Here is a 10,474-nt window from a genome sequence, read left to right on the forward strand (position 1 = left end):
GAAGAATTTTGGAGAAATATGATGTCAAGCACACAAAAAAATGATTTGAATAGTTCAAAGTCAAATAAGAAGAAGGTACTAATTCTCAAAACTTTCCATTTTCAGTTTGTAATGGCAACAAATAGAGGAAAAACTGTAGATGCACAAGTAGAAATTCAGGAACTGTCGTTTTATTTATATCACGAACTAGAATCCATAAACTTGCTAAAAGAGAGTAAGAGAGTAAGAGAATAGAGTAGTGAAATATGGAGAGGATACACCTCAATGGAGAGGGAAAGAGTACTGAGAAAAAACAAGAGTCATTCACACCGATGCAACCTTTTCTCAACCCTCATTAAAGTATTCATTTTCCTTCTGCAGCACACATTCCTTTATAGTCGGTTCCTCATTCAAGCTCATAAAGCTACATGGCAATTTGTTGCAACTAAATTTCCCTTCTTAACATAATTGTCACTGGCTTTTGATGCATCATAAACTTTTGAACTCAAAAATCAACAAAGATAAACCAAGCCTTATTTCAGTATTAAATGGGTAAATTACAAAATCAGAGTTTATATAGCTTTTGCTTAGACTGTAATTGTGTTATTGAAAAGGGTAAGAAGAAATAGGTATCAAGTATAGATCATCTTTTCTTCTAACAGTCACTCCAAATTCCTCAGTCATGTCCAACTCCTCACTTCCCATTCCATTTGGAAGCTTCCAATCAAAGTGATACAACAAAAATGCAAGGGCCAACTCAACATTTATTAAACCAAATGTGCTGCCTGGACATATTCTTCTTCCAGCACCAAATGGAATGTACTCAAAATTATTCCCCTTGTAATCAATAGAACTATCAATGAATCTCTCTGGATAAAACCTCTCTGGTTCACTCCAGTAGTTTGGATCTCTTCCAATTGCCCAAGCATTTACAATTACCTTGCTTTTGATAGGTATGTGATAACCATGAATCTCACATGCTTGTCCATTTTCTCTTGGAATTAAAAGAGGAGCTGGAGGGTGTAGCCTTAAGGTCTCTTTGACTACTGATTTCAAATATTTGAGTTCATCAATGAGAACTTCATCAACCATTCCTTTCATATTGAATACCTCTCTCACCTCAACTTGTGCTTTCTTCATTACTCTTGGATCACTTACTATCTCTGCCATTGCCCAATTTATGGTAGTTGCTGCTGTCTCACCTCCAGCACCAAATATGTCCTGAAAAGTAATTATTTACAAGTTTAAGCTAATGCAAGGATATCCAAGGAAGGAAAACATTTCTGTGTTATTCTTTAGCTGTTGTTAATATTATTTACTAATTAAATTTAGAGTTTTATTTCAAGAAAAATATTTGCATTTAATGTTATAGTAAATTACCAAAATAAAACTCTAATTTTGATTAGTAAATAACACTGACCAACATCTAGACAAATGCAACTAAGATTTGTCCTTAAAAAAATAACAAGTGAGGGGTGCACTTTTGACGATTAAGTGTGGTTATAAATGGAAGTATGAGATTACGTGTACTTATATAACAAACTATGAAGTCATGAAAATATCTCAAAATTTGATTTTCCCAATAGCAGTTATCACTTCGCACTTATCCTCTAAAGTGCCCTCTCCACTTAGAAGAAGCAAAACTCAATAAGGTATATGCTGAAGGCATTCAATAATAAAACATGGAAATTGCCACTTATTGCACCATTTTGAAGAGATCACGTGTGAAATATGCTGGGGTTAGTATTTAAACATTTGTCTAACATAAAGAACAAAAATATCTTCATAGATTTGCAAGATATTATTAACCTTACCAGGATTATAGCCTTTACATTGTTATTAGTCAAGCAAATATCCTGACTACCATCCTGGAATTTTAGGAGAACATCTACCAGATCTTCCTCTGCTTCACGTTGGCCTTCTTTGATTTTTGACTTTTCGTCCTTATGTTCAACAATGATGTCTTCTAGTATCTGATCCATTTTGCTATGCAACTTCTCAAGCTTAGGCTTCAAACCAGTAACAAGTTGAAGCCATTTAGAAGAAGGAAACAATTCACCTATGCTAAAACCTCCTCCAACTCTTATTGCTTCTTTCACAACTGATATGAATTCTTCTTGGTCTTTGCATTTCATGCCAAACGCAGCTCTTGAAATGATATTGTATATTGATAAAAGTACTGCTTCAGTGAGGTTGATGGGTGACCCATCATGTGAATCAATCATTTTGATGAGACTGGTGAGCTCTTCTTCTCTTATTGGCTTGAATGAATTCACACGTTTTTGGGTGAAAAGCTCTACTGTGCATATCTTTCGTAGTTGTCTCCAATAATTTCCATAAGGTGCTACAATAATATTTGTGGATCCATAGGACAATATATCTGAAGCTAAAGTTTGAGGCCTTGATGCGAAGATGACGTCATGAGTTTTCATCACCTCCTTAGCATACTCTGGTGAGGAAACAATGATTGTGAAGATCTCCCCAAGTTGCAGATGCATTAAGGGTCCATATATTTTGGCCAAGTCTCTTAGTTTTCTATGTGGTGTAGATGTTACAAAATGGGGTATGTTTCCTATAATGGGTAGCTTCCATGGTCCTGGGGGTATTTTAGTAGTTGACTTATTTTTGTTGAGATTCCTCCCTATCTTCAGCAGCACAATCATGAAGAGGAAAAAGGATAAAAGGGCTAACAAGTTAAGTGCTTGAGAATCCATGATGATAGCACTCAAGAGTTCGAATAGTCCTCTTAAAGATGACTGATAGTGGACAGTGAACGAGAACTGTAGATTTAGGATTTTGTGTTATTTATTTATTTTAAAGAGAAATCAAATTGAAATTCTGCTTTATTAACTTGTAAGTTGACTTTTAATATCCACTCATAATGCAGAATATAGACAGTGACGGCGGAGCTTAACAGGTCATTTTGAGGAAGAAAATTAATTGATTAATATAATTAAAAGTAATAATATATATATTAAATTTGTATTATTTAATAATTTTTTATAAATCATAAAACTTAGCTATTGATTCAGCTATTAAATCATTTTATATTATTTAACAATCATGTATAACTCATTTCAAATATTTATAATTATATTATTCAAAATTTAATATTAAACAAGAAGGTGCAGCTCTGATTTTAAATGACACAAATTATTACACAAAAGAATATTTGTCTGTATCATTTGCATAAACGCTAACAAGTATTTAATATGGCCCATCATCATAGAGACGGTTTGTTTTTTCATTCGTCACTGTAATGAAGTTGCCGAAACTGAAATTGATGGTGACATTTATCAGCATTGTTTATCAATAGTTTTCCATGGCTAAGAATGAAAATAGGTAGGGTATACGTAAGGTATTATTATAATACTCATCTCTATATTTATGTTTTAAAAAAAAATTTATATTTGGCTCCATACTTGTATAGGTATAAATATTAATCCTCATACATATATTCTCTGGATATCTGCATACTCATCTTATATCCATTATCCGTACTTATTTGAGAAAAAAATATTTATAAAGAAAAATATGTTTATATAACTTCACATAAATAGCATAATAATACAAAAATTTAATATGTAGTTACCAAACAAGGTACAAATATAGATAAAAAATAAATATTCAAAAATCATAAATGTTAAATGTATCTTAATATAATAATTTTCTAAACTAAAATTATTAGAAACAAATAAGCGAAACTAAACACACAAGTTATTTGTCAGTGATAACCCTATCTTGTGTGAGATTTGATCGATTGGTAATGTTAGAGTGATAACGAAATAGATCTGTACAATGGTTGTCCCTTCGTGTGAGATCACTTTGTGACTTCTTGTGACGACATTGACAACTAACTCTAATAAATAACATTTCATAGTTGTTAGGTTTTAACAAAACAGACATTGAGAATGAGAATAGAGTTAGAGTAAAGAAGTTCAATACTAACAACAGAAAGTGGATACATAAAATATTTTTTTTCTTTTGAATTTAAAATTGTAAGAAAAATAATAGATTTAATTAAAATAATATAATATATATATATATATATATATTAATACTAGTATTTTTAACTCATATACTATACGAAAGTATTTTATCAAAAATATAAATTTTAAAAGAAAGAATTTGAATAAAAGATAAATAGTTACAATAAAATTTTATAATAAAGAAATATACGTGTATATTTAAAAATTATACTTTTTTATCTGAAAAAAATTAACAAATAAAAATTAACAATAATTTTTTATATTTATATCTTTTCAAAAACTTTTTTGAACGTGAATAAATAGTAAGAATAATATTATTTAAATTCAATAAACTATAATTGTACTTGTAATACATATGTTGCATAAAAAAATATTATTTTAAATTAAAATATAAAAATAAAATTTAAATATTATTAATAAATAATAAGTTTACAGTAATAGTAGGTGATTGTAAAATTTATAAAATATTTACAAAATATTTATTATTTATCATTCACTTTATGATTTAAACATCAATATGATTTTATTAACAAAAATATTTGTGTAAAAAATATTTTATGTGTGTCATATATAAATAATATTTTAAAAAAAATCAATCTCATATTAACTATGTAATAATTAAATTGTATTAGCCTAATTAAATGATATAAAAATAGTAAATAAATTTTTCTATTAAAAATATAAACCAAAATAAATTTTTTGGTTTACTTTATTATTAAATATATTTTAATATTAATCTTATATAACTTCACATAAATAATATAATATATACAAAAATTCAATACATAATTATAGAATAAAGTTCAAGCATATATATATATATATATATATATATATATATATATATATATATATATATATATATGCGGAGTGGGATGGGTACTTAGATACATACCCGCATCTATTCCCATTAAAATTTGTAAGTTTTTATCCACACTCATACCCGTACCCGTATAGCGGGTAAATACCCTACCTATTGTGGATAAATTTTGTGGGTGCCCATTGGATACTTTACCCATTATCATCCCTATCCATGGCTTTGGTTATTTGTCAATTCTTCTACAATTATTTTTTACATTTCCTAACTGCAAACCAATTAATTAGACCCTTAATGTTATTGTCTACGAAGAAAATGAAAATATTACTTAACAAATCATGTTCCCATTTCCTCTTACACAATGGTTGGAGGTGAATCGGAAGATGTGTGAGATTGGGATGTAATTTCAGAAAAATTTTGAAGGAGAAATTTGAAATGGAGCATACGAAAATATTATTTGAATAGTTCAAACAACAAGGTACTAATCTCAAAATTTTCCATGATCAGTTTGTAATGGCAGCACTTGAGTGAAATTAGAGAAGCACAAGTAGAAATTGAGGTGAATATTGTAGTTTTATTTATATCGCGAATTAGAATTCATAAACTTGCTAAAGTGAGTCAGAGAATAAGAGATCAGAGTAGTGAAATATGAAGAGGATACACTAAAAGGAGAGGGGAAAAGAGTACCAAGAAAAAAAAAAAGAATCATTCACACCAATGCGACCTTTCTCAACCCTCATTAAAATATTCATTTTCCTTTTGCTGCACATATTTCCTTGTAGTGTGTTCCCCATTTAATCTTATAACGCAACATGGCAATTTGTTGCAACTAAATTTCTCTTGTTAGCATAAAGGTCCTTAACATGATTGTCACTGAATTTTGATGCATCATAAACTTTTCAATTCAAAAACCAACGAAGATAAACCAAGCCTTATTTCAGTACTAAATGGGTAAATTACAAATTCAAAGGTTATATAGCTTTTGCTTAGACTGTAATTGTCTTATTGAAAAGGGTAAGAAGAAATAGGTATCAAGTATAGATCATCTTTTCTTCTAACAGTCACTCCGAATTCCTCAGTCATGTCCAACTCCTCACTTTCCATTCCATTTGGAAGCTTCCAATCAAAGTGATACAACAAAAATGCAAGGGCCAACTCAACATTTATTAAACCAAATGTGCTGCCTGGACATATTCTTCTTCCAGCACCAAATGGAATGTACTCAAAATTATTCCCCTTGTAATCAATAGAACTATCAATGAATCTCTCTGGATAAAACCTCTCTGGTTCAGTCCAGAAGTTTGGATCTCTTCCAATTGCCCAAGCATTTACAAATATCTTGCTTTTGATAGGTATGTGATAACCATGAATCTCACATGCTTGTCCATTTTCTCTTGGAATTAGAAGAGGAGCTGGAGGGTGTAGCCTTAAGGTCTCTTTGACAACTGATTTCAAATATTTGAGTTCGTCAATGCAAATTTCATCAACCATTCCTTTCATATTGAATACCTCTCTCACCTCAACTTGTGCTTTCTTCATTACTCTTGGATCCCTTACCATCTCTGCCATTGCCCAATTTATTGTAGTTGCTGATGTCTCTCCTCCAGCACCAAATATGTCCTGAAAAGTAATTATATATAAGGTTAAGCTAATGCAATGATATCCAAAGAAACAATCACGGATTTGACTCCTTTTAAAATGAGGGTGAACTTTTAATGATAAACTGTAGAGTTATGACTGTTATTTCAAAATCAAAGGATAAAAATAAAACTACATGTAATTGTTAAAATATCAATTGTTGATTTTTCAATCACCGTTCATAATTCTACATTTTATCTTCTGAAGTGCAATTTAGGAGCCAAATCCAAGTGAGAGAAGAAGATGGCATCCTACAATGCAATATGCCAAATACTGCGCAAATTTAAAGAGCTTATACGTGAAATATTCTTGGGTATGTGTTAAACATTCATCTATGTTCTACAGCAAGGAACAAGACTATGTTTACAAAAAGGATCTGCATGACCTTTTATCCTTACCAGGATTATAGCCTTGACATTTTTTATTGTTAAGCAAATATCCTGGTTACCATCCTGGAATTTTAGGAGAACATCTACCAAGTCTTCCTCTGCTTCACCTTGGCCTTCTTTGGCTTTTGACTTTGCTTCTTTATGTTCAACGATGATGTCTTCAAGTATCTGATCAATTTTTCGATGCAACTTCTCAAGCTTAGGCCTCAAACCAGTGACAAGTTGAAGCCATTTAGCAGAAGGAAAGAGATCTCCTATGTTAAAACCTGCTGCAACTGTTACTCCTTCTTTCACCACTGATATGAATTCTTCTTGATCTTTGCATTTCATGCCAAAGGCAGCTCTTGAAATGATATTGTACATTGATAATAGTATTGCTTCAGTGAGATTGACGGGTGACCCATTATGTGAATCAATAATTTTGATGAGATTGGTGAGCTCTTCTTCTCTTAGTGGCTTGAATGAATTCACACGTTTTTGGGTGAAAAGCTCTACTGTGCATATCTTTCGTAGTTGTCTCCAGTAATTTCCATAAGGTGCTCCAATAATATTTGTGGATCCATAGGACAACATATTTGAAGCTAGAGTTTGAGGCCTTGATGCAAAGATGACATCATGAGTTTTCATTACCTCCTTAGCATACTCTGGTGAGGAAACAATGATTGTGAAGATCTCCCCAAGTTGCAGATGCATCAAGGGCCCATATATTTTGGCCAAGTCTCTTAGCTTTCGGTGTGGTGTAGATGTAACAAGATGGGGTATGTTTCCCATAATAGGCACCTTCCACGGTCCGGGGGGTATATTAGGAGGTGACTCAGTTTTGTTTTGGTTCCTCCCTAATTTTAGTACCACAATCATGAAAAGGAAAAGGGGTATAAGGGCTAGCAAGTTTAGTATTTGAGAATCCATGGTGATAACACTGACCAGTTAGGTGTTCTAACAGTCCTCATAAAGATGATTCATGGTGGTTAGGAAGGGAGAACCAAAGACTAGGGATTTTGTGTTGCTGTTTAGTGCATGATATTTTTTCTTTTTTTGTAAATAAGAGAAATAAAATTGAAGTTTTGTTTTATTAACTTGTAAGTGGACTTCTAATATCCACTTGTTACGCAGATTATGGAGATACAGGTCTAGTTTTAATTTAGAAATGACACAAAAATCAGAGATATTCTATAATTTCTTGTGGTTTCCCCAGCTGCTACCTGGGGTGCTCGTCTTCCCACAGAAGAATCTTTTTGTACAATTCATCTTCATAAACACTACAAAATATTTAATATGACCCACCAACTTAATGTTATTCCCCCATGAAGAAAATGACAATATTACTCAACAAATCATGATCCCTTTTCCTCTTCTACTTTCAGGTTGGTTGCTTTTTTCGATGTGTAGTGTAGTAATACTTTTTAACATATGTACTATTTTTTTTATTATTAATTAAACTTTATTAAAAATTATGTGTAATGTTTTTATACTTTTCAAATTTTTAATAAATTTTACTCAATAGTAGAAGTGTTAAAAAGAATATGTTGTTAGTATTTTTTTAATTTTTAAAAATATTATAAAATAAATATATAAAAGCAATAATATGAAGTTGTCAAACTTTATACTTTTTTACAGATTTGGAACGTGGCAACATGCAACTGTGACACTTGAGGTAAATTATGTAAACAGGGGCCCATCCGTGCATAACATGTAAATTTTATTATTAGTGACATTTGAAATCTTAACTATAGTGATGCTTGATCACCTTGTTTCGTAATACTAATATCAGATTTTCTATGAATAAATTACAGATAAAGAAAATTGGGTATTATAAGGGACTAGAAACTTTGAAACGTGAATCTTGCATCATGCACTTTCCCCATGGTAAAGGAACAAAAGGTATATCGAATTTTGAAAATATAGCAATCAATTTACATTTGCAGCACCTTATATGTAGCTTTTCACCCAAATCAAAAACCTGATACAAAAATTGTCTTGACGTCAGTCTAATTGAAGGGAAAAAAACGCGAAAACGTAGCTGAAATAGGTTGTCCCATCTTAACAAAATCAAAACATTTTCAAATTGAGTGTTACTTGCCAAAGCAACAAATTTACATGGCCTATACTCTTTTGTTAAGTGAAGTGGTAGGTACTTAAAGCTAGCCACCCCTTTCAGTGTTTAAGAAGGTATTTTCATCATCCATTACTATTTCCTATTTGCATAAATTAATCACAAAACTCATCAAATTTAAAATCAAGTACCAAATATAATAATTCAGCGAAAAACCAACCTTTCTGGTAGCACATCAATGAATACAGAAGAGATCTATCAAATGTTTGTGTTTTTAAAGTTAGTATAATTATTTTTTATAAAGTTAGTTTTCAATAGTCTAACATTATTAAAATATGTACTAAAATTAATCTTAACAATAAAACTTTATTAAAATGTCTTAAAATTTACATAAATTATTTTTCTAATATAAAAAAACGCAAGATTAAAGATGAAATCTGTACATAAAAAAAATTATAGTTTAAACTCACGGTTGCTTTGTTGGATCATCATGTGGCAAACAAATAATGAGGGTTGGCCCCTTCCTTGATGCCCTCAGTTGCTTACCTTGTGTTGTTTTTAAAGGTCCCAAAATGTTTAGGAAAAGAGAGAACATAATAAGTTCAAGGAAAAGAACAAACTCCAAAATAATGATAAACATGTTGAAAGCTCCAGCACCAGCAATAACACAGCTTCTACTTTATGAAAGTGGTCCCGTATACCATAATCCAAAGGATGGATAATGCTTCTTAACTTGCAATTACCCGTTGGTTAATAACAAATAAGCTGGTAAATAGCCGCGATTTAAACCGTAAGTAGTAGTTATATGAAGTTTTATATTAATTAGCAATTAAAACTTTAAACTACTACTTAAAAGATAAAAATATATTTTTTTTAATTTGATTATCGAAAACAAATTAAAATTAATTTTAAATATGTAATTTATCATTCATTTTAATTTTTTTTATTAAAATAGGTTAATAAACTCTCACATACCATAGTGTGGCACATTTAAAATGTAACCTAAATATTTTATTTTCGTGCAGAAGCATTATATAAGGAATAATAATAATATATTTTTAATAACTATATGTTGGGACATTCTTATTTACATAATTAAAAACACGTTAGTTTGTTATATTAGATTTAATGTATCACGTCATCATTTGATAAGAATTAGCTAACTTATTTTGAAAAAAGAAGTAATGAAAATAATAATAAAGTATATATGTGAAGACTAATGTTAATATATTAAAAAAAGAATATAGTGCCAACCAAGTACTTAGCCATTAAAGTCTCGGTTCGTAACTATTTAATGCAAAAGAATATAGTTACGGCCAACTTCCTGGTACCACCACCGAGGACATGCTGTCGTTAACTTGGTTTTTATTTTATTTTATTTTAAATCTCCCATACGTAATTGCTGAATTAGAGCTTTCCAGATTCGTAGCTTTCATCGGCTTCAACTGAGTTGGATTAATTAGTTATTATTCAAGCGATGGATGAATCTCTAGACAACATTTACCGTGTCTAATGAAGGGACAAGGATGGTACCTCCAAATTTCACGTGGAGCATTAAACACTGAACCCATTATGAAAGCAACCCATTTTTAATGCATCCGAGAGAAAA

General features: G+C 30.7%; 2 protein-coding genes across 2 annotated transcripts; both read right to left on the reverse strand.

Annotated features, from left to right (window-relative positions):
* Nucleotides 1-159: 159 nt before the first annotated feature.
* Nucleotides 160-2,757, reverse strand: LOC113855273 (cytochrome P450 71D11-like). Its single transcript, XM_027486843.1, has 2 exons — nt 1,794-2,757; nt 160-1,200 (listed from the first exon to the last, which is right to left on the reverse strand). Exons 1-2 carry the CDS (start codon nt 2,691-2,693, stop codon nt 583-585), a joined length of 1,518 nt encoding a protein of 505 aa, XP_027342644.1. The 5' UTR covers nt 2,694-2,757; the 3' UTR covers nt 160-582.
* A 2,627-nt stretch (nt 2,758-5,384) lies between these two features.
* LOC113854923 (cytochrome P450 71D11-like) lies at nt 5,385-8,021 on the reverse strand. The gene is made up of 2 exons (XM_027486259.1): nt 6,822-8,021; nt 5,385-6,405 (listed from the first exon to the last, which is right to left on the reverse strand). Exons 1-2 carry the CDS (start codon nt 7,719-7,721, stop codon nt 5,788-5,790), a joined length of 1,518 nt encoding a protein of 505 aa, XP_027342060.1. The 5' UTR covers nt 7,722-8,021; the 3' UTR covers nt 5,385-5,787.
* Between the last annotated feature and the right edge of the window lie 2,453 nt (nt 8,022-10,474).

Source organism: Abrus precatorius, unplaced genomic scaffold, assembly GCF_003935025.1.
Source record: "Abrus precatorius isolate BTA unplaced genomic scaffold, Abrus_2018 Scaffold11, whole genome shotgun sequence".
Lineage (NCBI taxonomy): Eukaryota > Viridiplantae > Streptophyta > Magnoliopsida > Fabales > Fabaceae > Abrus > Abrus precatorius.

Coding starts and splice junctions, on each gene's coding strand:
- LOC113855273 (XM_027486843.1), bottom strand. CDS start 2,693: ATGGATTCTCAAGCACTTAACTTGTTAGCCCTTTTATCCTTTTTCCTC. Junction 1,201..1,793: donor ATGTAAAGGCTATAATCCTG/GTAAGGTTAATA, acceptor ATTACTTTTCAG/GACATATTTGGTGCTGGAGG.
- LOC113854923 (XM_027486259.1), bottom strand. CDS start 7,721: ATGGATTCTCAAATACTAAACTTGCTAGCCCTTATACCCCTTTTCCTT. Junction 6,406..6,821: donor ATGTCAAGGCTATAATCCTG/GTAAGGATAAAA, acceptor ATTACTTTTCAG/GACATATTTGGTGCTGGAGG.